The 27,875-nt window shown below is 35.2% G+C and overlaps 1 protein-coding gene and 1 long non-coding RNA gene across 2 annotated transcripts in view; one reads left to right on the top strand and one right to left on the bottom strand.

Moving 5' to 3' along the window:
• The window catches only part of LOC101882685 (uncharacterized), a 396,146-nt gene that overhangs the window by 147,221 nt on the left and 221,050 nt on the right, over nucleotides 1-27,875 (top strand). The window lies entirely within an intron of this gene.
• On the bottom strand, nucleotides 1,754-5,415 carry nkx1.2lb (NK1 transcription factor related 2-like,b). Its single transcript, NM_213548.1, is given in 2 exon segments — nucleotides 1,754-2,974; nucleotides 4,839-5,415. Coding segments are annotated over 2 exon segments (1,122 nt in total). The 5' UTR covers nucleotides 5,248-5,415; the 3' UTR covers nucleotides 1,754-2,261.

Raw genomic sequence — 27,875 nt, 5'->3', positions numbered from 1 at the left:
AGAAATTGTCATTAATATGGTAAAAGTTTACAATACATTTTCATTTGCTAACATTATTTAACTAAATGAGTAAATGTTTAATAACAATGAGCAGTATTTTCATCAACAATTTTGTATGTAAATGTATTTAGGCTACTAATGATAAGGAGTGACATATTGTTATACGTGCTACCATTATTATATTTTATCTATAAATTATGTTTATAGGTGTTACGCTGTTTACTCTTTAAAGCAGTTAATTAAAATAGGATGAAAAATGTACTGATGTATATATGTTTTTATTATTATTTGTTTATTTAATTGTCTATTTGTTTTTAATTAAGAAGAATTATAAGGATACTTGTAGAAAACAGCACTGCCGATGATAAAATGGTTCAAATACATTCTGTTAGCCGGTAAAAAGGAACGTGACTATTGCATCAAGTATAAAAAAAGTGGAAAATGATTTTTCCTTGTAAAAAGAAGAAACCCCATCATCAGCTAATATGAATTCCTCGCGTTGGTAAAACGCTTTAAAGCTGGAGACCGCATTTATTCTGCTGTTTAAGGGACATTCAGGAAACCGAAATTCCTAGAAATAGTAAACTGTCGGTCGGAGAAGAATACCTTGACAAAAATGTTCATGTATTTAAAATGATTGCTATTGATAGGCGATAGTTATTTCGTGTCTTGGCAAAATATTGTCATATAGCTTAAAACGTGAAATTAATGGTCCTTTCAAAAGCAAATCACAGGAAAAAACGTCGACTATTATGAGTACAGAAATATTAGAAACAGTTCTTCATAAATTCTAACTGTGATAAAAATTACAAAACGTAATTAAAATGATATAAGCTTTCAAATTCGTAGAATTTGTAAGACATACATTTGCAATCACTAACATGTTTCCTGATGAATATCTTGTATTAAATAAATGTAAGGTGTGAATGTCATAGTTCATGTAATTACAATACTAAGGAAGCGAAATATAAAAAATATTTATTGAAAATTTCCTCATAGGAAAGGCTGGAATTCAAGCAAATGTGGCCCCAAACTCCACATTTCAGTCTTAAGAATCATGCGCTAATCGACGTATTATTTTTAACCGATTTAATTCCGTGTTAAAACATTTAGTCTTGATGACTTTCACTAACACACAAATTGCAAATACATTAGATAAATATATTACAGCTTTGTTCAAAATTTTTAACGAACAATGACATGAAAAATGCAATCCAGATATTTTCGTACTTTTTAGTGCTTTTAAAATGCCTTTCTGAAGTTCTTGTTATTGATAGTTAACTATAAAATCAATAAATCGATTGAAAGAGGAAATTGTGTCTCATTAGCGCTCCAGATCTCTACACCTAACTACAATTACAGCGGCTAGTTTATCGAAAATACTTTTAAAAACGAAAAAGAATTAATAATTATTAAAACAACAACAGGGATAAATGTAGGCTATAATTTTTTACAGGATATCCAGCGGATATATGTATATTTTTACTTTTTACTGAATTAACCATGAGCTACTATTTGTCATTTCACCAGACTTTACATATGAGAGTATCAAATTAGTAAAAAAAAAACTTTCTACTACACAGAAACGACCAAAACACCTGTTCGTGATTCCTTAAAACGAAATTTAACGAATAAAATTCAGATTTAATACTAGGCTATATTTGGTGCAAGGTCAAGTACATCAGCCTTATACTGTTCACTGAATTTCTGTCATAAAGCCTGGCCAACGGAACTGATGACAACTGATCTTTGTTACCTGTCATTTTATTTCAACCCTTTAATTGTGAGACAAACAATTAAATAAAAGCATAGTCTATGCAACTTTAGAAATAAATATATGGCCCACAGTAAAAAAAAATCAAGATAAACTTTTCTTTAGGCCTATATGTTTGTACACGAAATTAGTCCAATAATTTTCTCATTCATTGCTTCAATACATACCATTTTATTCCCTACTACATTTGCATTCAAAGTTAATGTCTAAACACTTCATAATAACTGAATATTTACAGTTTGACCAAGAGATATTCACATTTTATCAAATCGAAATCAAATCTAATTATTAGCACGTATTGCCGAATGATTCGTAAACTTAATTCTGGGTTTGCCACAGTGCAGCAAGGTTGAAATACATTTCGCTTTTCCAGAGACAAACCTATCAAATGTCTTTGCAGGTGTGTGTCGACGTAGTGCTTCAAGTTAAAAATGTTTCTGTCCCGGGTTTGACCAGACACTTCTCCACCCTGCCCGTAGTTCTGTTCTTATAAGTGCGGCGCGTAAAATGTGGGCGCCCCGTAAGTCTGTGAGCCCAGCATGAAGGGTGACAGTACCGCGTGACCCGGCAGAAATGGTAACTGCGTGGTGCAGACAAGTCCACCGGGCGTGTGACCCGGATAGCTGGTGTGCATGGACAGATGGCCGCTCATAGGAGGAGAAGGGCTCAGGGGACTCAGCCCGCCGAGCCCGTTGCTCGGTCCGTTCCCGCCTCCACCTCCGCTGGTCGGCGCGCTCGTGTCCGCGCCCGGGTTCTGTTTCTTCCACTTGGTCCGGCGGTTCTGAAACCATATTTTCACCTGAGTCTCCGTCAAGCTCAAGGACAGCGCCAAGTTGAGACGTTCGCACACGGACAGGTACCGCGTCGACTTGAACTTGTTCTCCAAAGCCACCAGCTGCTCGTACGTGAACGCAGTCCGGGCTCTTCTGGGTTTGCCAGACTTTGAGTCTGACCCGGAGCGCTTCCGTTTGGGTTTCACCTGGTGATTCTGTCCGTTTGACGAGGACTGCTGTGTCTGCTGTCCGTCTGGACTTTTGCTTATCGAGTCGTCATCCTCGTGTTGTCCGAACTCGGCATCGTTGTTTCCAGTAAGGGCGCTGCTCTCTTCGCTGCATAGGTCCTCCTGGAGTTCACTGTCCGATTGATTCCCTCGGGTGAAATCAGACTCACATTCATCTGACCGGAACACGAACCCATCCTCTGTAGAAACACAATAGACCGCCGTCAACAAATGACTCTTAAGCACAGGTGAATTAATACCACACACTTATATTTGTTTACTGTCACCAACAGGTTTTAAACAGATTTAATGAAAAGGGAAAAGGGGAAAATATTTCAGCAAATTTCGTTTCTTGTTATCATACATTCGTTTTGTTCTAGTTCCATTTCTAATCATTATTGTTTTTTATAACTATTATTTTGAATTAAAAGAAAACCATAGATTTGTTGATTGGTTATCACAGAAATAATTTAGGCTGTTTACATTTAACAGATAGCCTATAGCTACAGATGCTTAAACAGCTTTAGTTTTATTCGCTTAATATGTTGAAGTATTTTTATATATAGGTCTAAAAAAAGTTTAAATCTAAAAAAATATATCCACACACGACAACATTTTTACACATTAAATTGAAGTAATATTTCTGTTCTGTCCGCTCTTTTCCCTCTCTTTATGAAGTGACGACTGAATAGATGACACTTCCTTTGGCGTGTCAATTCGTCTTGACATCTTAAATCACAGCATGGCCGTCTAATCGATAACTCTCAATTTACTCATCCATTTAAAGCGGCTGTTAAAAACAGCACAAACCTTATCAAATTATTGCAGCCTACAATTACTGTTTATTGAAAATTGCTTTCGCGCTCAGCCTCCAATCAATCATAGGGGTTGACACATATTTGTCCTTGCAAATACAGGCACAATAGATAAGATGATGCCCACGAAGTCAGTGCTTGCTATTTTCACCATTTAGACTCGAGACAGAGCTCTAACATATCTAAAGAAAAAACAATTAAAGGCAATTCGATTGCGCTTAATTTAACGCAAGTTGCTGCGTAAAGACGCTGATAATGTGGAGGATCTGCTCCAGACTGGTCGATATCCTATTATAGAAATGAGTATATCTCTTTCAGGCAGCTTGCAAACTCTCCTTCTTCAACATCTAAATTATAGGGACAAAAATCGGATAATTACAAGATTAAAACCTATTATATTTATTTAGAGAAATATCGATCATTACTCAAAAAATAAATTAATTAATAAACAAAAATGGTGCCCGGAACACAACTTGAAACTCTAAACAAAATCTTAAGATTTGTTATAATGCAGTTTACATGAAAATCATTCACACATAAAATTTAAAAGTTTTTTTAATTACATTTAAAAAAGAAAAAAGTGTTGTTTTTTTTATAATCTTAACGAATTACAGCTTTTTTTCAAGCATCGACTTAGTCAAAACAGACTTAAAATGTGTATTACATGGATTTGAATGATTAATTTCGTTCCTTCTAAAAATAATCTTGGTTGAAATCTTTCTTTATAGCTCTTTAAAGTTAAAATGGACTGCCCAGGCCCATTTGTGTTAATTTAAAATACAGAAACAATGTAGTTCTGAAAACTTTTATTCTATTACAAAAAACATTTACCAAACAGGTCTGAAAATGCTCATTTGATATGATGTTTCAAGCAGTATCATACAATAGACTGGTTATAAGCTACTTTTTAAATATCTTATGATTATAGGCCAACATTACACATATATAAACAAATTTTTTAGGCCTGCTTAATTTTACGTGACATTGATTCGAGCAAAAAGTGAGATACAAAGGTATTTCATTTTTATTTATTTATTTATTTTTTTGCATTTAGTCAGTCAAGTATGCAAGAACATTTTAATTTAAAAATGTAACTCTTTCAAAATGTAACTATTAACTAAATTTTCAAACATTTTAAAATGTAGGTCTTTACAAAATAATGTTCGTTTCATTTATTGATGTGATGTTAACGATAATTTTGAACATAATATAGGCTAGATACAAGTCAGAAGATAGCGAGGTTACTTACTTAAAATCCCTGATGTTTTTTTACAGTCATAGTCCTCTTGATAAGACTTGTGCTCGATCGTGTGATTTGAGTCATCACTTCTATTTTCTGCACCAAACGCGAATTCACAACCTGTCCTGTTAGGCGTTTGCCTCTTACTAGTAAATTTATTGGGGTCCAAAATGTCCAGAACCGAGAATGAGGTGGTCCGGTGGACGGTAGGCGGCGCGCCCGCGGGAACCGGCTCGTGTCTCGGTGAGGTTTCTCGGCTTTCCGCCGGTAAAGCGTCTCTCCCTCCTACACAGTTAAACACCGGCAGTTCTCCAGCAGCGAGGCGCTTGTCGTCCATGCCGTCCTGCGGGGCGACCACTATCACACCGGCCCCGGCAGGCGCGACGGAGTCGCCGACCTGCACCTTCTCCCGGTTCATAGCTCTCCAGAGGGTCAGATTTCTGCTTTCTCTCGCCGTTTTTTACTCAACAGGAGACATGCTGAAGAAAGGATATCAAATAAGTGCGGTCTACTGCTACTTGGAGGTTGTTCAGGAGTTGATCCAGCCGGTCTCTGGACAGTGATGCTGATGTCCTCCTGCTCAGGTCCTTTTTGGGTTTGAACCGTCCCCCTCAGGACACCCCGGTGTTTATGTTACACGCACACACACGCGCGCGCGCCCAGCCGGCTCTCCTCCCCTTCACACTGCTCCGATCGGCTCCAAAACTTAGACACAAGCCCTGGCTTATTTATGCATTCATATTCCACTGTGAGTGGTAATTGGCTACAAATTAATCCCATGCCTCTAATAGCCTATTATCTCTGTCTGCGGGTGTGAGGAGCTCCAGAGGAGAGTGAGCGATGATGTGGCCCCTGATATACACAGCTGTCAACGGCAGAGCACTGGACTGGAAACACACTAAATAGCCTTATTTTTCCTTACTTTCTCCCGCCCGTCTCAGCTCTAGCTTAAGGTTAGGATAATCATTGTTTCCAGAGAAATTAATGAGAAAATGGCCCACTTCAAAGCAGCCTTGGGGTGTTTAGAACATAAATACAAACTAATTGTTAATATAAAAAAAAATTATCCAGAATCACTTAAATATCAAATCTCACAATTAATAGTGGCTTATTACCTGCCTATTATTAAGATATAGCTGTTTTTAGTACTATATGATCATATTCCTTAATCCTACCTTAACCTAACTGCTAATTACTATCAATAAACAGAACATTAAGAGTTTGTTAATAGCAAGAATTGTAACTTAAAATAAAGTTTGAAAAACATTCAAATCCCAGTTTACAATTATCACCCCAAGAATAAATGAAACCTCGGATACCGTGTTAAACCAAAATGGCATTACAATTATTAACTATACAACTTTGAGTGCAAAAACCTAGAGGTGAAAATCTCCACAGGAGTGTGGAAAAATATTTTTTTTCTTTTTTCTTTTGTATGACACAAACAAGGTCAGTTCTTCACAATTACCAAAAGCAATGATCCTTTAGAAGCAAGAAATAAAAAGTTGCACAAAATAATGTCTAAAACAATCAGCTAAGGATAAACATGATTAACACATCATGAGGAGACCCATGGGAGTCCCGATATTAGCCTCAACAAAGAGCCTACAGTATCACAGGCCATGACATTCAACTTTTAATCTGATCTATCGAGGGCCAAATAATAGATTTATAATAGGCTTTCCCATGAGTGTTTCTCATGTGTAGCTTAAATTTGCACATTCTCCTTTAAAGAGGATCATCGAGTTTTACCAAGCTGATTAAATAATGTACTGTTTACAACAGACTTTGATTATGTTCTGAGATTTGTCTGTCCATGAAACACAATTCATCAGTCAGGCTGTTTTGTCAGCTGATTATGAAAATTGCTGTTGTAATTAGAAAATCCTCCCAGCATAGCCCTCTGGATGATTTTGGCAATTTAATCATATTATGCAGATCATTTGCATGTAAATTGTCCTATTCACAGACACCCTCGGTCTGCAACATACAAACCGACTTCCTCGCAGCTTCACTACATCATGTGAGAAAATCATTGACAATAACATATTCATTATTGACAAGTTAATAACAACAGCCTCTCAAGGCTTTCTGCATTAACATACACTTTTGTGACTAGTTAAGCATGAATCAGTTACATTCCAGATCAAGTGACCAAGCTAAAAAAAAACACAAACAAAATATTTTATTGCATAAACAATAAAAGAAAAAATAGACCTAATAATAATAATAATAATAGAATAATAACCATAATGTTCAATCACAGATCCTGAGTTGAGAAATCTAGAACTGTTGAGAGCTTGATTGTTTATCTAACACAGTATAGTTCTTATTTACAGTTGAAGCCCATTTAATTTTTTCTTTCTTTTAAGTATTTCCCAAATGATGTTTAACAGAGCAAGGAATTTTTCACAGTATGTCTGAAAATATTTTTTTTCTTCTGGAGAAAGTCTTATTTGTTTTATTTCGGTTAGAATAAAAGCAGTTTTTAATTTAAAACAAAAACATTTTAAGGTCAAAATATTAGCCCCTTTAAGCTATATATTTTTTGATAGTCTACAGAACAAACCATTGTTATACAATAACTTGCCTAATTACCCTAACCTGCCTAGTTAACCTAATTAACCCAGTTAAGCCTTTAAAAGTCACTTTAAGCTGTATAGAAGTGTCTTAAAATGTATCTAGTAAAATATTATTTTACTGTCATCATGGCAAAAATAAAACAAATCAGTTATTAGTGGTGACTTAAAACTATTATGTTTAGAAATGTGTTCTAAATGTCCTCTTCGTTAAACAGAAATTGGGGAAAGAAATAAACAATAAATAAACAATAATTCTGACTTCTATATGCTTTATGTTGTCAATTAACATATATTGACATACAGTGAAATACACTGAAAAAAATTTCTGCAAAATTTTTGCAAACAATTTGTGTTGAATTTAAACAAACAAATTCAATTTTAGTAATGTTTAACTTAATTTGTTTGTTCAAATTCAGGCCAAATAAATGGCTTACAGCCACTTAACTTAAAAAAAAATCCAAGTAATCATTTTTGAATAATTTATTTCAGTGTAGTTATTTGCACTATTTCAATACCCTCATCCATACATAAAGCAAAATTATTAACCTATTAATTATTAAATTATCAAAAAATATATATTTATTTTAGTTAGTTGGCTAAAATTAAAGCAGTTTTTACTTTTAGTAAATATAAATTGTTAGGGTAAATATTATTACCCCCCTTAAGATGTTATTGTTTTCAATTAGCTACAAAACAAACCACTGTTTTCTAATGACGTGCCTAATTACCTATCTAGCCTAGTTAACCTATGTAGGTATAACAATAATAATATAGCATCTTGCAAAATACCTAGTAAAATATTATTTACCATCATCATGGCAAAGACAAACGAAAGTAGTTATAAAAAAAATAGTTATTAAATCTAAAATGTGTTTAAAATAGATTGAAAAAAAAAAAACATTACTTGGGAAATATGAAGAAAAAACATTCACTGGATGGCCAATCTAATCTAATTTTGAATCCAAAGATATACATCTCAGTTATTCTTTATTTTGACTATATGGCAGAGACACACACACAAAAACATACATTTCTGCTGGGACAACCCAACTGCAAATTCATTGTCAGTTGTGCAGTATAAAATATAGTGTAGTTGTAGTGTTCTGGGAGCAAAGACGGCTTTAGTCAAAGCGTCAGAAGCAATCTAATGATTTTAAATGAGCACAGAGCAGTAAAAGCTTGACAATTCTCCATCACAACAGCAGATGATGGTTAAAACGACTAGAAATCAATATTCTGACCGGGTGTCTCCCACTGATAAGAGCTGCCAAGACAATGTTGACTATTAAAGTCGACAGCTTGAGATATTACACTATTACTTATGCTATTTTTAATAATCTATAATATTTGGGCTATAATTAATTAATTCTATGGATCAGATATTATCTCTGGCTGGGATGAGGTCGAAGGGGTCTATTAAGACTGGTAATGAGAAAGGAGAATTCCAATCTTAGCGCAGAGAGCTTGTGAACGGACAAATATACAGCAGGCAGTTTCAAACACACTGAGGAGATGAAGAGAGAAGGAGCAAATAACAACTGAGATTAAATGCCTTATGAATCCTAGGAATTATGCTGCATTTATGCGGGGAAGGAAACTGCAGAAATGTTCTGGGATATAAAAAAAATCTGAATTAAATCACATAATTATATTAAAGTTGAAGACTTGTTCTTGAAATTGAGTGCACAATCTAATTTTATATGCACAGTTTTAAATATTATTGTGAAAAAGTATAATGCTGATGTAAAACTGCTTTGGTGGGTGGTTATAGTTCTCAGAAATATCCCTAGAAATGATTTCTACATTTCCTTTTTCCTCTAAAAAACATGATGTTAATTAACTCAGCAGATAGAGCTGCCATTTAAAGCCATTTAAAACAAACTGCCCAGAGGGGGGCGCAATTCTCTTGTCTCACAACTCACTGTCGGAATGCACAGAAGACAATTTATGATGAGTAATAATAATAATAATAATAAAAATAATAAAATGAATACAAGTAAACTGTCTCCACAGTAAATATAGAAATTTGAATGTGAAGCTTAAAATTATTTTAACAAAATATATTATTCATCACATAATTAAATATTGAATAATATTTTCCATCTATAATGTGACCTGTTTTTGAAGTGGAAGCGATTATTAAGCATTATTGCACAGTTAACTGTAAAACTATATGAAAACAATATAGATTATTCATAACATACAAGCTCTTGGTCTATTAGGATATAAACAATGGCCATGTACTCATCAGATGATATTAAATACATTGTAAATCATAATACTGTAAAATAATGTACATTAAGGAAATTTTTAAAAATGTAATCAATTTTTCTGTTACACTAGTTTACTGTGTCAAATAAACATCGGGGGAAATTTAGATAAGAAGATAGTTTTTATCTGATAATATATGCAGTAAAACAATAATATTGTGAAAAATGATAATTTGACAGAAATGTTTATTTTTTAATATAGTTTCAAATGTAATTTTTTCCAGGTTACTTTAGTTTTCTGTCAAATTAACTTTCAGGGAAAATATGCAGATTTTTGCTTAAGAAATATTTCTTGTTATTAGCAGTGTTGGAAACTATTATGCTGCTTAATATTCTTTGTGGATAATAGATTCATCCTTGATCAATAAAAATTTCAGAACAATTTAAAAAAAAATTTTGCTGCCTGTTTAATATGTCTTTGCTAAACGTTCAGTTTCAGGACAAATAATGGTTTATATTTCAACTGACAATTCATACAGGGTGAAATTACAGGGAATTTTGTTTAACCCTAATCAAAACTATATTTTTTGCGATATTTAGATTTTGAATTTTTAAATTTAATTGTATTATCTTTCAATTTCTAAATATGTTTAGTGACAAAAATATTATTTTAATAAATATATCTGTTCAATAAATCTGTTTTGTTTAAATGCACCAAAATACATTGCCTATTTATTCACTGAGAAATGGATAAAAATATTCATTTTCAAAAGGAGGTGTGCTCAATTATGCTAAGCCCTGTACATTCTAAATTATAATATTTTAAAATATTATAGGCTGCACGATGGCGCAAGGGTTTCCTCCGGGCACTCCGGTTTCCCAGACAAATCCAAAAACATGTGGTATAGGCGAATTGGGTAAGCTAAACTGTCCGTAGAGTATGTGTGTGAATGAGTGTGGGTTGATGTTTCCCAGTGATGGGTTGCGGCTGGAAGGGCATCCGCTGCATAAAACATATGCTGGATAAGCTGGCGGTTCATTCCACTGTGGCGACCCCAGATTAATAAAGGGACTAAGCTGGAAAGAAAATGAATGAAGTAATGTTATAAATTGAAGGAACTTTTAAATGTAATCTATTTTTCAGTTACTTTAATGTCAAATAAATTTTAGGGAAAATTTAAATATGCAGATTTACGCTCAAATGTCATCACATGCTCTTATCTGATAAAAAATACAGCAAAACTATAATATTGTAAAATATTGTAATTTTATAGAAATGTTTTTTTTTTTTTTTAAATATAGTTTAAATGTATTTTATTTTTCAGTTTCTCTGGTTTTCTGTCAAAATACCTTTCTGGAAAAATATGCAAGTTTTTGCTTAAGAAATATTTCTTATTATTAATATTGTTAATATTCTTTGTGGAAACTAACAGATAAATCTTTGATCAATAGAAATATCAAAAGAGATTTTGTTTTTGTTTTTTACAATTAAAAGTAAAAAAAAAAAGTTGATATTATATTATATTATATTATATTATATTATATTATATTATATTATATTATATTATATTATATTATATTATTCATTTTCTTTTTGGCTTAGTCCCTTTATTAATCTGCGGTCACCATAGCAGAATGAGCCGCCAACGTATACAGCATATGTTTTACGCAGCAGATGCCTTTCCAGCTGCAACACATCTATAAGAAACATCCATACACACTCATACATTATGGTCAATTTAGGTTACCCAATTTACCTATAGCGCATGTCTTTGGACTGTGAGGGAAACCAAAGCACCTGCAGGAAACCCATGCAAACGCACAGAGAACATGCAAACTTCACACAGAAACGCCAACTGACCCAGCCGAGGCTCGACAGCACTACCCACTGAACCGCATCGGCTATTATATTATATTATATTATATTATATTATATTATATTATATTATATTATATTATATTATATTATATTATATTATATTATATTATTATATTATATTATATTATATTATATTATATTATATTATATTTTATTATAATAATTTGGATTAAGATGGGATGAAATTACGGTGAATTTTGTTTTGAACTCTGATAAAAACAATCCCTCAATGCAAAAAATTCTCCAAATAAGTCATTAGAATTATTCATAAAATATGCTTTATTTACATTATATAAGCTATATATGAGCCTCAAATCACTTATCATTCTTCTTCTGTGTCCAACAGATGCATTTGCTGACGTCTCCCTTGAGGCCAGAAAAAGGACAGCTAGTGCGAAAAAACAACAATCCAGGAGCTATAAACAAAGAGCTGTTTGAAGCCAAGAGAAAAACGCACAGCGAGGGCAATTGTTTCAGGTTAGAGACCTCTGCTATTGTGCCACGCTGAGGTTATGCTGCTTCAGTCAATATGCAATACGGCCGTTTGGCTCACTGATAAACATTCCCTGGTGAGTGAGGCAAGGGGACATATTGATGACAGTCGGAATTTTTCTTACCTTTGCCGGCCTCTTATTTGTCGACATGCTGAAAGACTGTTTGTGGGATTTATGCAGAGCTGCTCGAGTATCTCCTGCTGCACTTGCAGATGGAGCTCTAAATTGTGCATCACAGCAGACAGAAGCTGTTTAAATGCATTGAAACCAGGATTCCTATAGACTAAATTAACACAGAGAATGTGGCCTGTAAATCCACTTTATGTAAACACTAACACCGAAGAGAGAATGGCATTCTGGGGCCTCACTTTATCACTTCATCAGTCAGTCAGTATTCATTTGATCACAGAGAAAGCACTGTTCAAACAATGCCAAATGTCAAACATTTGTACAAATGAAGCTTGTTTTTATAGTAAACATAGAAAGTGATCGACCAATGGAGCCATAAACTGTACAAATACAAATTATTAGCTCTCCGGTGAAATTTTAATTCTTATTCAAATATTTCCCAAGTGCTGTTTAACAAAATTTTCTTTTCAAAATATAACAGTTTCAATTGCTAATTTCTTATAAAAACTAGTTTACATTCTTATATGAACTATAAACTCTATAACTATTTTTGTCTTTGCTAAGAATACAGTACACATTATATTATTAGATATTTTGCAAGATTCTAGCACAACTTTAAAGCTTATTTTTTTATTTAAAAATATGAATCCCTTGCTCTGTTAAACATCACTTGGAAAATATTTTTTCATGCGTAAATTTCCCTTGCATGAGTAAATTCATGCAAGGGCTAATAATTCTTCAAATGTAGCTTATTAATGCAGTAAGTTAAATGTGATGCATCTTCAGGGTTTGTGTGCATTGATTTAACACAACTTTTGTGCAGGTATAAATGCATAAAAGATGCTTTGATTTGAAAAATGATTTATTGCACTAGAAGAAAAAAGTAGTAATGCTCAGCTTGTCCTATGCAAAAACACAGAATACACACATCTCCAGATATGGTAAAGGGTCACAAAACACCAAACCACATTTTTTGAGATGTTGACAGTCATATATGTCCCACATTGCTAAAAACTCTATTAGGACACATATATTTCAATAAAAAGTAAAAATTGGTTGTTGTTGCGTTATTTCGAGCAAATTCATTCTTACGGTTTGATTTTTTTTTTTTGTAGCTATACAACACGGCCATGAGATAATTGTGTAGATTCCAGCGTGGAGACTGGATGTCTGTACCGGCCAGTACAATGTGATGTCTTTGAGTTTTCAGCATTAATTCATTATAAAAACTTGGTTTGATCCAATCAGCATGCTCGATTGTGTATGAGGTGCAACTTTATTATTATTATTATAATATGGCTTCAAAGACTTTTTTCACCTGTTGTAGTGTTCAGAGAGACGCCACATTGTGTTGCTAACTGTAATTCAAGCAAGGAGAAGAAAAGAAATTGTTCAGAGTAGAGATCTGCGCGGGACTAAATTTTGAATATATTCAGCATTTTTTGTCCTGCTGCCTGACCAGCCGCGTTTTCTACACGCCGCGCACGTTCCCACTAACGAGCGGGGGGTAAACAAAACCGAAAACCACCCAGCTATACAGAGTCCATATAACAAGCTGTCTGTAGAAATACACACACACACAAACACACACACACACATAAGCACCAAGTAAGTGACACACACACACATATAGGCATCACGCTCTCACTCTCATTTACACACACACACACACACACACACACACACACACACACACACACACACACACACACACACACACACACACAAACAAACAAACACACACACACACACACGCACAGACACACACACAGACACACACGCATCAGCATCAAAGTGGCAAAATATTTGACTGCATGTCACACACAATATAACTAGAGAAATCTCCACTGTGCTGAGTGAGAGCGCTTACTAAACAGCGCATCATGGATGACGTAAGCGTGCCCAGGCCCAAATGCAATGTGAGTACGGGCCGTTGGGGGAGACGGGAGAGGAGACAAGCATGCTTCGGCCCAGTTCAAGGCAACTGTACATAGTGTGAGTACACCCTAAGTGTAGTTAGTTAGTATCGTCAGCAGTACTCTTTCGGTTTTTAAAGTCATACCTTAGTCAAAAGCATTTAGTTACTAAGTTTACAGTAATATCACTACATTATTATGGACAAATTAAAAATATGCAAACTCCTTAATCAAACTATTACCGTGGTGCAACACGTGCATCGTTAAATACGGAGTGTTTTTCTCTCATTCGGCATACGATATCAAATTCCATTAAATCTAGACACCCAGCATTTCTTCGCATCCTATATCTTGTTTGTCATGGGGGGCATGCATGAAATGTTCCTGAATGAAAGTGAAAGTTACAAGCTGCAGTTAAAGTCGACAAATTAAGAATGAATCACCCGAAATTACATTGGAAATTATGTGGATAGCATTGTGACGCAATGATGTTAATCAAATTATGTGCTACAACATGTGAAGCAGGATCATGAAAGGAACATCCCAAAAGCAACTCATGTAAACACCTGAATCATATTATTGTCTTTTTCAGATAAGGGCAAATAATTTGATTACTGATGTCCATATAAACGTAGTCACTGTCTGTCTCCCCTGCATCTGCATTTGTGTTGCCTCTGTAAAAATCAGCTTTAGTGCTCGTAATGAAACTCCCCTTTTCATGCAAACCCTTTACTCTTTTGCTGCTGGACACTCTCACCTAAACAAAGCTGGACTCACCCACTTTCTTGACTTTTTTCAAACTGGTGTGAAAACACCCTGCTGAGACATGGGGTTTGCATTGCTCTTTAAATTTGGATATCAAAACAATCAAAGCATTTACTTCTAAAATGTTTTTGGTAATTCATTTTTTTTTTTTTGCTTTTTATTTTGTTATCACCGATACACTATAGACTAGCTTTTTATTTATCTATTTTTATGCTTTGATTTCATAGATTAGATTAACAAATCTACTGTACATCAAACAGTAGATTGAGTTTAATTCAATTAATCTTTATTTCTATAGCACGTTTACAATGTAGATTGTATCAAAGCAGCTTAACATAGAAGTTGTGGTAAATTGAAACTTAAACTTAGAGTTTAAGTTCAGTTTAGTTCAGTGTAATGTAAATGTCACTGCTGAAAGCCCAAACACAGCAAATCCATCGATGCGCAGCTCTACAAGTCCCAAACCAATCAAGCCAGTGGCGAGGAACAAACTTCACCAATTGACCAAAGTGAAGTTAAAGAAAAACTTTGCAAAGCTGCAGGAAAGCCTGTGGGTTTCCTCAGGGAAGGTCTCCTTTTATTTTAAATATATAGCTTGTAGAAAGAAAAAACTGTTCTAACCAAACGGATGAAGGCAGCCCAGTCTGATATAATGAGGAAACATAACTATTTCTTGTATTTTCAAATTAGTAAGTGATTTGACCAGTCATACTAAAACGTGTGATTTTTAAAAGGTCAGCAGGTGCTCCTCGTCATTTATTGGATTAAGGGTCCTGCAAACAGATTTAAAAACATACAGAAAAACAACAGCTGACCAAAGTCCAGAATATGCACACAAATGCACAAGTCCTGATAGTCCTCCAAAAGCAAACAACGCATACTTTATGAGTTTTATCACTACATACTCTGATGCATCTACAACTTGCTCCAACTAGAAATAGAAACATTCAGGCTAATGCTAAGGAGTTGCTCTGATCAGACACAAAAAGTCATCCACTCGACCTTAGCCACACAGGATTCAGCTACTCATAACCTGCAAAAAACGTCCATTGTTTTGCCCTGTTTCAACATTACCCTCGATATTGCTGCTTTTTTATTTATTTTAATTTAGGATAATGAAACATTATTGCTTTAACACACATTAAACATGACAGCAACAGAATAGTCCAATGCAGCACCAATACCATGTTTAATTACCACCTTTTTGAACTTCATAGCAGTCAAGTCCACTAACAAAATTACTTTTCCTTCAAACAATGACTTAATAGTGGTGATGCAACATATTCCTGTGTATCATAAATAGGAAGTGTGCAAGCACCCTTGGCTTGGCTACAATGAGCCAACTGCACCTTCACAGTTAACAAACTAGTATCAAATCCACTCTTTGGAAGCTGGACTAAATGAATAAACACTTATTGCACTCCTGACATTGAGCCAGACCCTCAGTCACCTTAAAGAGACAAGATATAGATATAACTTGTTACCTAAAGGCCAATTAAGATATATTGGTTTTACAAAACTATTAAATTGAATTCATTATTATGCAAGAAGAAAGATTGTAAATCCATTTCTTTTGTTCCCACTTTTTATGGGTTCAACAGAGGCATAACACCAAACCCCACCCAGAAACTCAACTGTTATTGAGAGATGAGCAAGTTCTACTAAAATACGAATTAAATCACACAAAAGTTATGAATTGCCGTGTGATAGCGTTGAATAATCTACTTATTATTTTTATTCAGTCAAAAGATGGAGTCAAACAGTCAAGAACAGCAAAGTGACAGATAAGTGTGTATTGTATATAAATAATTCCACAAATTGTCAAGGTGATTTGTGGTACCCACATGAGCCTGTGCCGTCTGTTATTAGGGAATAACATGCATTATAATGTCATGATTAAGAGCTAGTAACCATTGACTTCCATATTAGAAATAACAAATAATATGCAAGTCAATGGTAACCAGTTTTGAGCTTACTTAAGAATATCTCATTACAGAAGAAAGAAACTTAAACAGGTTTAAAACCAGTAAAGTGTAAGTAAATAATTTTCAGTTTGAGGTTAACTATCCTTTTAAAAATCCCTTCGCGTGAGGAACCACTTCATTAAATTGTCCTCAAATTTAACTTAATTCTACAGATTACTACTACTATACAAATTTATTTATTTATTTTTATTTAAATTTTATTTTGTTTACTAATTATTATAGGTGGGCATAGATTAAATTTTTTAATCTAGATTAATCTCACTGTAATCTTGAAATTAATCTAGTTTAATTTAGATTAAAATGGCTCATTTGAATTCTGTTGAAGGTGTTCAGAATATGTGTGCTACCCAAATAATGACTAAAAGTAAGTCTTTGAGAATGGGTTTCTCAAGCCAGGTGACGCATTAGACCAGGGGCTCATCTCCTGTTTTCAAAATGCATCACAAACCACTTGAGAAACTGCTCTGCTCTGTGATGAAAATAAATTATGTTCAATAAAATGTACTTGTAAGTGACGCAGTGGCACAGTAGGTAGTGCTGTCGCCTCACAGAAAGAGGGTCGCTGGTTCGAGCCTCGGCTGGGTCAGTTGGCATTTCTGTGTGAAGTTTGCATGTTCTCATTGCATTTGCGTGGGTTTCCTCCGGTTGCTCCAGTTTCCTACACAGTCCAAAGACATGCTGTATAGGTGAATTGGGTATGCTAAATTGTCCATAGTGTATATGTGTGAATACGTTTGTGTGGATGTTTCCCAGAGCTGGGTTGAGGCTGGAAGGGCATCTGCTGCTTAAAAAACATGCTGGATAAGTTGGCGGTTCATTCCGCTGTGGCGACCCCGGATTAATAAAGAGACTAAGCAGAAAAAATTTAATGAATGAATGAAGATGTAATTGTGATTACTAACTGTTTATTCAGCTTTCCTGCTGATTTGATTCAGTAGGGCACTTTTTTGTGAGATGGCTCTTCGGTCAGGTATACATCCACGCTAAATATCAACATGAAGTCATCATAGCTTGCGTAGAATAGACCCAGCTCCCAACTCATCTTTGAGAATAGATTAACGACGATATTTTTTTTATCGAACGATAAGAGTCTCGAGTTAACGTAGGACGTTAACACCTATTACGGCCCACCACTACTAATAATACTTTATATTAAATGCTATAGAGACTTTCTGAACAGTTTCTGTGGTAAGGCTGCCACTCACAGCTCCAAAATCATCCAAACGCATTTTTCAACAGGTGTTATTCCTATAAATAATCTGTATATTTTAAGTTTTAACAACAACATTCTCATAATTTTTTTTTTTTTTACGATATTTACCCTGAACTAGGCAAATATGAAACTTGTGACACTTATGAAGAAACGCATGAGATTACTGGGATCTTTTTCTTAGGAGAAATATCAGGGAAACTGGAAATAAATCAAATTTAAGTAGTTTTCTAACAATTATTGTTTCTTTCTTTTCTATTTTCCAACAAAGTACATTAATATTATAAAATTTAATATTTTAAATTTATACATATTTAGTACATACTCAAATAGTTCATATTCTCTTCAGATTTTGATGTTTCATACAAATAAATGAGGTATATTATCATTATATCCAATACTGAAGATATCTATTATCAAATATATAAGATAGAGCCAAAAAGATGCCTTTTTGTCAGCAGATAAAATCTGGACTACGACAAAAGAAAACAGGCAACAAAAATAAGTTGTCTTCACAGCTACACTGGTTTCAAATAATTGGTTTCCCCTTTTATTGTCTCTCCCAGCTGAAACTACCATTAATCCCATTTTATTTGGCTACAGTGTTACAACCTGTAAACCATCACTTTACTGTTGTCAGCAAAAGGACATTTGGTGTGCTTTATTTTAAAACTGGTGAACGAGATGTGTAACTTATGGTATAAGGAAAGACTGGTAAATAAAATGGGTGTGCAAGAATACAGACCTGAACAATAGGTTCCTTGACACTTCACAACACATACAGATGATGAGCAGTTAAAACCAGAGTATGGAAATTAATATTTTGAATGGTCATTAGCATTGCGCTGTTGTAATCTCTTTTCACAAATTCTTCCCCTGTTCATGTCAAATTCAATCAAGCCTCTGAAAAGCTCTATCCGTGGCTTCAGTGTGGATAATTAAGACAAGATGTTCCACTCTGGAGCAATTGTATAATATTCTCAACTTGTACATGAGCTCTTAGTCAGTCAATAGTGTCTGATGTGGCTAATGACTGTTCATCTGGATGAGCTGATTGAATATTGCTGAACAGCTGGCAATGGGGATTATGAAAGCTAACAAGCTTACAATGTGAAAGGATGGTGTTGGAACAATAACAGATGTTTTGCTTTATTAAATGATGCAGCTAACGGTGCCATAGAATGCAAATCTGGATATACCTAGGCATAGCTGAATGATACAGTTCAGCACATGAAAAGGACACACCGTGAGCCTCAAACAACATTCTTTCCAATGATTCCTTGTACATACAGCAAAAGTATAATGGTGAAAAACAGATCAATCAAATCCAAACAAGATCATTTATTTGATTGGCCAGATTTCCTAATGAAATTATTTTATACCTACTATGCATGTGAGACACTTAAAACAGGTAAAGCAACAAGTAATATATATATCATTTATATCATCTCATCACCAAAGCTTGTTGTTAGAACACAAAATGTGGGATATTTCTTCTTTATTTTCAGCTTAGTGCCTTAATTAACCTGGGGTCGCCACAGCAGATCCAGCATACAGTATGTTTTACGCAGGGGATGCTTTTCCAGCTGCAACCCATCACTGGGAAACACACACACACACACTCATTCACATACATACACTACAGACAATTTAGCTTACCCAATTCATGTACCGCATGTCTTTGGACTTTTGGGGAAAACCGGAGCACCCTGAGGAAACCCACACTAACGAGGGGAGAACATGCAAACCCCACACAGAAATGCCAACTGACCCAGCTGAGGCTCAAACGAGTGACCTTTTTGCTGTGAGAGGTGACAGCACTATCTACTGTGCCACCGCATCACTTAAATATGGGATATACGGATTATAAATGAAGGTCTGTTTAACTTTATCATTTGTTTGTTTAATGTGTATATTGTGAAATTTGCCATGTATGTTTGTAATAATTCACCAAACACATGTGAACTGCTGAATATACAGATATTAAACAATAAAACTGAAACACTGGCCAATTTAGAGTTGGAGGTTTCATGGCTAAATTTCACCAGTCTGGTGGCCAATTTTCATTGATTTCACCTTCCACGAGTAAGAGCAGTGTGAAGGATTTTATTAGCAGAGTAATAGCAGTTTTGTTAAACATGTTGCAATGCACACAATATGGGTGACATTTCAAAGTCAGCATACCACCAAGAAGGACAATCTATATTCAACAGGAGTAACTGTGGATGCAAGAGGAAGCTGTCTGAAGGGGAAGCCTGGGTGCTAAGCCAGATTGTGTCCAAAAAAACAAAACCACAGCTGCCCAACTCACTGCAGAATTAAATGTGCACCTCAATTCTGCTCTTCCATTTTCACCGGAAGCTCCACTGGGTCAATATACATGGCCCGGCTGCATGGCCATTTTCTAGGCTTGTGTTAAGGACTACTGTACCATTCTGAAGGACCATGTGCACCCAATGCCCAACCTTTTAACATCTCCTATGGCCTACACAGTCATCAGAGTTTTGAATGATCGAGTAAGAAAACATTTTCCTCCATCAGCATCACGTAGAGACCTAGCCTCTATTCTGGAAGAAGAATGTCTCAGATTCCCTCCACTGTGCAGGACTTCTGTCTGTCATTCCCATAATGAATTGATGCTACACCATACTAATAAATTATTGTGGTCTAACATATACACTAAGATTAGGATTCAGTTTCAGTCCAACCCCTCAAAGTGTTTAATGCATTATATGTATTGTGTCATATCACTCAGCATTTACTGTTACTTTTCTAGAGTGAAATGATGCCAAAAAACGTATATTGTATTATATATACTTATAACAATATATTAATTTCTGTCTCTGTTTTTATATGTTTGTACCACAAAAAATACAACTCACATCTCCATTGATCCCTTTAATAAAGTTTTATTTTTCATTATTGTTTGTTTTGTACTTTAACATTACAAGAAGCTTTTCAGATATGTAATTGATTGAGACAAAACACTGCCCGTTCAAAATAAACAAAAAAAAGCAAGGGTGTTGCTTATTGTTGTTGTACCATACCCATACCAAACTGTGAAGTTAAACCGTCTCAGCAGGTTGTTTTCACACCTCTAGTTTGAAAAAAGTCAGGAGAATGGGTCTCACTGCAGCAACACAAACACAGACGCAGGGGAGATACAAGGTGATTCGGAGAGCAGCATTTACAGTGGATCTGAGAGCTGTGTGGAAGTGCAGGATTTTCAGTCCATAATATAGTAGTGATGTCACTGTAAACTTAGCAACTAAATCATTTTGACTAAGATATGTTTTTAAAAACTGAAAAAATACTGCTGACTATATTAACTAACTTTTCCATCTGAATAAACATAAACACAGTATTGATTACACCAAATACATAGAGACAGAACAATCAACACAGATTGCATCTTTTTTTTAAATAAGACAAGCTAATTTGCTCTAAACAACACAAAAACAAACAATTTTCCCTTTTTAGTAAAATATATGTGTCCTAATAGTGTTTTTAGCAATGAGGGACATATATATTAGGGGTGTAACGGTTCACAAAAATCACGGTTCGGTTCGATACAACAGTGGTGTCATAGTTCGGTATGTTTTTGATACAGCAAAAAAAGAAAAAAGCCAGATGATTTCTCTAATTTTAATTTACTGGCGCTATTATTAGTTAACAATGATAACTGTGCTGTGTTCACACCAGTGGTGTCTGATATTGCACAGATGATATTGACATATAACTTATTATTTGCAAACGTCTTAATAGCAGTAAGGGTCTTTTCATAAGCTGCAATATTAGTTTCATCTCAGTGAATGCATGCTCTTTCGCAATGGTGAAAGCGGTATCAGTCAAACGGTTGACAGCATCGTGACGATTAAATGGATTAAATAACGTTAGAACATCTCGAGCTTAAAATGTGCAGACTCAGTGGCAAACAATGTTACCTAAAAACTCTGTCCCACCGGCTTTAAGGGTGAATGCTTTAGTCATTTTCATAGCGGACTTTAAACACTGGAAGTCTTTTATCCACTCTTCAAAAAGTGTAAATGCTGGATTGACATTCATTAAATGATCACTAATCAGATGTGCCATTATTTGTAACTTTAGGTGGTTTCTAAAACTAAATTTGTTTACATTCTCTCGTATCCAGACCTTTACGTTTTCACGGCTGTAGCTCCCTGTAATTGGAACTGAGTGATTGACAGCTGATATTAATCAATCTATTCGCGTTCTGTTCTAGCACAGTGAGCCAATAAGAAGAGCTCAAAGGTGGTGCAAGCACGTTGTTGCCAGATTGGGCGGTTTCCTTTTGGGTGATTTTGAATTTATTTTTGCAGGTAAAATATGACATAGGTGGGTAGTGTAAAATTGGGTTGTTGTATTGTAATTGTTTGTAACGGCGTGCCAGTCAGCCCCTGTCTTCACTTATAAACCTGTTATGATCCCCCCAAAGAGGTGCCATAGCCCCTGTTCTTCACATACAAAAGCTTACAACAGTTTTGATCTGGGCTGGAAGCAGTCCAGTATTGCAGGCTTTGTTTACTGCAAGTTGACATGTCAACTGTTGTAAACTATTCCTGCTGAAAACTGGTCGCACGACATCAATTTTATGCACTTCCAAATATATTTTGATGTCGCGTAGATAAAATTTCGGGTGCATATGCTACCAAAACGGTCACAGTTTCGAGCCCTGTCTCATATCAACAGCTATAAATGTACCAAAACCAAAGTGTTTCCAAACACCAGACCCGCTGTTTGTTATAGGAGGATTACATTAACCTTATAGCCATTTTGCGAGCTAGTGCAGCATTTGCCTGACTGGAGTAGTGTTTGGTGGTGGGCGGGGAAGGCAGCATGTTGCCTGTCACGTCATTTGTGACGCATTGTTGGGCGTTGTTGCACTGAAAACATTATATTTTGTACACTTATTCTCTTATATCTTTTTAGATATTAGTCTGAATCATTTGGTTTGTAATGCGAACCGAACCGAAATTATCGTACCAAACAGTTCAATACAAATACGTGTATCGTTACACCCTTAATATATATGACTGTTAACATCTCCCTTTAAAAGTGCCCTGTAAATGAGTATAGGCATAGTTAAATGACAAGAGTTCAATACATGGGAATAACCATACCATGAGCCTCAAACACCATTGTTTCCTTAATCTCATGTAAATGATGTGATTGTGACACCCAAATGAAAAAAAAATCAGCCAATCAGAATACACTGTTGAGTTGCTCACAGAGGTATTTGTTAGCATGCCCTCAAGATTTGCATGTACTTTAGGTCACTTTCTACGTCATCTGAACCTAACTAGTAGTTGCGTCATCAGGAGATCAGCAGCCAAAACACAGTCTGATAGTTTGCACAAGGATCATTATATGCATGCCCCACACTGATTATATTAAACTTGTATCATGTACAAGGTGAAGTTTTTTTCCTTGCAGCTGTCACCACTGGTTTGCATGGTTCGGGACCTGTGGAGCAGCGCATCGATGGATTTGCTCTTCATTGTTTGAACTACTGTGCTCAGCTCGAGTATTCTCGGGTTGAGAACTTATTTTCAGTCATTGTATTCATCTTTGTATTCGTCGGGCCGTGCACGCTCCTGGGTGTTGTGTTTGGCACATGGTTTATGTTTACATATGCCACGTGCTTTAGTGTTGTGTTTTATGTGAACACATGCTTAATGAGCTCTCATTGGCTGCGTGTTCTGGTCTTGTTTTATGTGAGCACATGGCTTGTTTATTGTCTTGTCTCACCCACCTTGTTATCCTATTGGTTATTATTATGTTCACCTGCCCTCTTGTCAGTTTATTGGTTTGCTTTCCCGATTTAAGCTGCGGTCACACTTGGCTTTTTCGCCCATAGACTTTCATTCTTACACACGTGAAGGTGTCAGACCAGAAATGCAGGGTCATGCGTCAAGTTTTGCAGGTTGCTGCGGTGCAAAGTTCAAGCTTGGTGAACTCTGACTGGCAAAATCACATCACTTGCCTGAGACCAACCGAGGATTAAAACATGACCTCTCTGGACAGAAATTTGAAACAGAGCTATCGCTCGCTTTTTTAATGCCTAACAATCTTGTTTATTCCCGCCCCTTTTCGCAGCACCGCACAACAGAATTTCGCATGCTCAAACTCTAGTGTGACCGCAGCTTTAATCTCCCAGTGTGCTCTGTCCTGTGCCAGTATGTCATTGATTATTGCCTTGTCCTGTTTTGTCCAGCCCGCTTCTCCCTGCCAGCCTAGTCAAGTTTGTTGTTGTGTTTTAGTTATATTTTCCCCCTCTGGGTTGTTTTTGTTTTATTTTTTTTAATGTATAAATACCCATTATTGACTGCAAATGAGTCCTCATTCTTTCCCCATCCACCAAAACGTGAGTTATTTGCTTCTTGTTAAGAAATACAGAAGCATGAAACAAGTAGAGAAACAATTAGAACTTGCATAATCTGTAGTTTTGCTTATGTTTCAGCGCTTAGACTTCATTTGACCCACACAATCCAGTGCAGACGTTCTCTTATATCTTACTCCTAAAAACCAATTAATGATAAGATTATACAATATGGAAATAAATAAAATAATAAGTACAATTTATATAACATATAAATATAAAATAAAAGCAAAAAAAAGAACAAATAATGAAATATAAAGTTAATAATCCAATAAATAAAATAGGCAATTAGAATTATTAGAAATGGGGCATCACAGTGACATAATGGGTAGCACGATCACCTCACAGCAAGAAGGTCGCTGAATCAAGCCTCGGCTGGGTCAGTTGGCATTTCTTTGTGGTGTTTGCATGCTTTCCCGGTGCTTGCGTGGGTTTCCTCCTGGTTTCCCCACAAGTCCAAAGACATGCGCTATAGGTGAATTGGGTAAGCTAAATTGTCCGCAGTTTATGTGTGTGAATGAGAATGTATGGGTGTTTCACAGTGATGGGTTGCAGTTGGAAGAGCATCCGATGCGTAAACCATATGCTGGATAAGTTGGCAACCCATTCCGCTGACCTATGACCCCTGATTAATAAAAGAACTAAGCTGAAAAGAAAATGAATGAATTAATGAATTATTAGAAATGAGCATATTATTAATTTTAAAAAATACATTTTAAAAAATGAATACACATTTCAAAAAATTATTAATTAAATTAAACAGTTAGATAATCACCATTTAAAAATGCTAATTAAAGTTTCCATTCTTTTAAATGAAATAATTGACAGTTAAAATCTAATTAGGCGATGCAGTGGCGAAGTAGGTAGTGCTGTCGCCTTACAGCAAGAAGATCACTGGTTCGAGCCTCGGCTGGGTCAGTTGGCATTTCTGTGTGGAGTTTGCATGTTCTCCCTGCGTTCACGTGGGTTTCCTCCGGGTGCTCCGGTTTCACCCACAGTCCAAAGACATGCAGTACAGGTGAACTGGGTAAGCTAAATTGTCTGTAGTGTATGAGTGTGAATAGTGTGTGTGGATGTTTCCCAAAGATGGGTTGCGGCTGGAAGGGCATCTGCTGTGTAAAAACGTGCTGGATAAGTTGGCGGTTCATTCTGCTGTGGCAACCCTGGATTAATAAAGGGACTAAGTCGAAAAAAAAATGAATGAATGAATAAACTCTAATTAACCAATAAAGATAAAACACATTTCAGATGTAACTCTGAAATCAAATACAGTTACTCACATATGTAATATTAAAAACTACATGTTATTCCCCGAAGCCTGATTGTACTTACAGCATGGCATCAGCAAAGAGTTCCAAACTTAATGGTCTGCTGAAGATAACTATGCTGTTAAAGATACCCAACTAAACTGTTGTCCTCAATTAACCACAATGGAGCTCTAAAAAGTATTTGTATCATATCTGTATCATCAAACCTCTTTAAAGCATGAATTGCTTTACTGGATGAGAAAAATATGGGTTATTCATTGACCCTGCCGAGTATTTCAGAAAGGAAACTCAAAATATGTCAAATAATATTGGCCTAATAAAGTTTTATAGGTATTTTTCATGATGATTTTGAAATTCTTTGAATCATGAAGTCAATCAATCAGAAAATGCTTACTAAAAACCAGCCCTGGCTATTAAATAGACAGACAAATTATGACCAAAAATGAAAATGAACTGTAACAGAAGCAGTAAAATCCCAATATATCTGTGTTAATCACCAGAGGCTGGCAATTACTGACTCATTTATGGTTCTACCACTCTGCACATATTTTCACAGCCATTGTTAATTAAGACAATGCTCATTGAGAGCCTAATTAACAATTAGCATAAACATAATTAGCAAGTGGTGACATTTCACTCGTTACATTGTTTAAATCATTTTTAGAAATTGCCCTCAGAGAAAAACTGTCACGCTTGCATAATGGCTGCACTTTGTCAAAGCGCGCAAGTGACTGCCATGGCTGTGTTCTCCCTGTCACTTTCTAACTGGGACGCTTTATTTTAAGATGCCCAGTGCTGGCATTTAACTTAACACCAAGCAAAAAATCCGTCCGGCCTTTAATATGAAGCCATGGGTTGCAATTTGTAAAACACACAAATATCATATTCAAAGCATCTGACAATAATAAATCACTTATAAATGATGAATCTGTCATTTACTCACATTTAAGTTGTGAAAATGTAACTTTTTTTCTATGGACCGTGCACGTAGTAATCATGCATATGAACTTTCAGCACCAGTTCAAAGTGACCTCATGTATAAAAAAGGTGAAAATTAAAATACTTTGCATACTTTATAAATAATAAAATACTTAATTTCCTTTGAAAATATAATAGATAACCCAATTTAATAGATTTTATAACCCTTTGTAATAGATTACCTTATACAGTACTGAAAACAGATCTGTTAAGCTGCCTTTGCCGAATGAGCACTGTGCTATGTCCGACAGATCGCACTATTATGTCTTTCTTTTCTTTTTTATTCTTTTATAACCTGTTTTAACACATTTTAATCTGTTTTATCCGTTTAAATCATTTTAAATTCTTTTAATCATTTTTATTTTTTTGTTTCTTTAGTTCTTGTTCATGTAAAACACTTTGAATTACCTTTGTGTATTAAATGTGCTATATAAATAAACTAGCCTTGCCTATTTAAAAGGTAAAAGGTAGTATAACTATTTCAGTTACATTAACAAAGTAACTGATTACTTTTCTAAATCTCTAATTGATGTTTTTAACTGTGTTTCATTTTCAATTCAATTCATCTTTTTTCTATAGCACTTTTACAATGTAGATTGCGTCAAAGCAGCTTAAAATAGAGGATTATAGTAAGTTGAAACAGTGTCAGTTCAGTTTTCAGTGTTGAAGTTCAGTTTAGTTTTGCAAACATTCAAACCAGGGAGGGTTAACCAGACTGTATTTAACTATGATTATTGTCGGACTTTCAAAATCCCTGAATGATCATTCATTTTTCTTTGGCTTACTCTCTGATAAACTATTCCAGCATATGTTTTACACAGTGAATGCTTTTCCAGACGCAACCCGGGAAACACCCATTTCATTCACACACAGTCATATACTACGACCAATTTATTTCATTAAGTTCACCATACACCACGTGCCTTTGGACTGTGGGGGAAACTGGGGAACCCAGAGGAAACCCACAAAAACATGGGGAGAACATACAAACACCACACAGACATGCCAACTGGGCCAGCCAGGACTTGAACCAGCATCCTTTCTGCTGTGAGGCGACTGGGCCTCTGTGCCACCCCATATTTGAATTTTTCTTCAACAATTAAAAATATTTTAATAATTAAACTTAAAAGCACAGCTATACCACAAGATTAGAATTTATCACCTTGTTTATCTGTGATATCTTTTACATATATTATTTAGCATTTTTTTTATCCAAAAGGACTTACTGTCCAA

The sequence above is a fragment of the Danio rerio genome, chromosome 14, assembly GCF_049306965.1.
Source record: "Danio rerio strain Tuebingen ecotype United States chromosome 14, GRCz12tu, whole genome shotgun sequence".
Classification (NCBI taxonomy): domain Eukaryota; kingdom Metazoa; phylum Chordata; class Actinopteri; order Cypriniformes; family Danionidae; genus Danio; species Danio rerio.
This window is presented reverse-complemented; position numbering and strand designations above follow the sequence as displayed.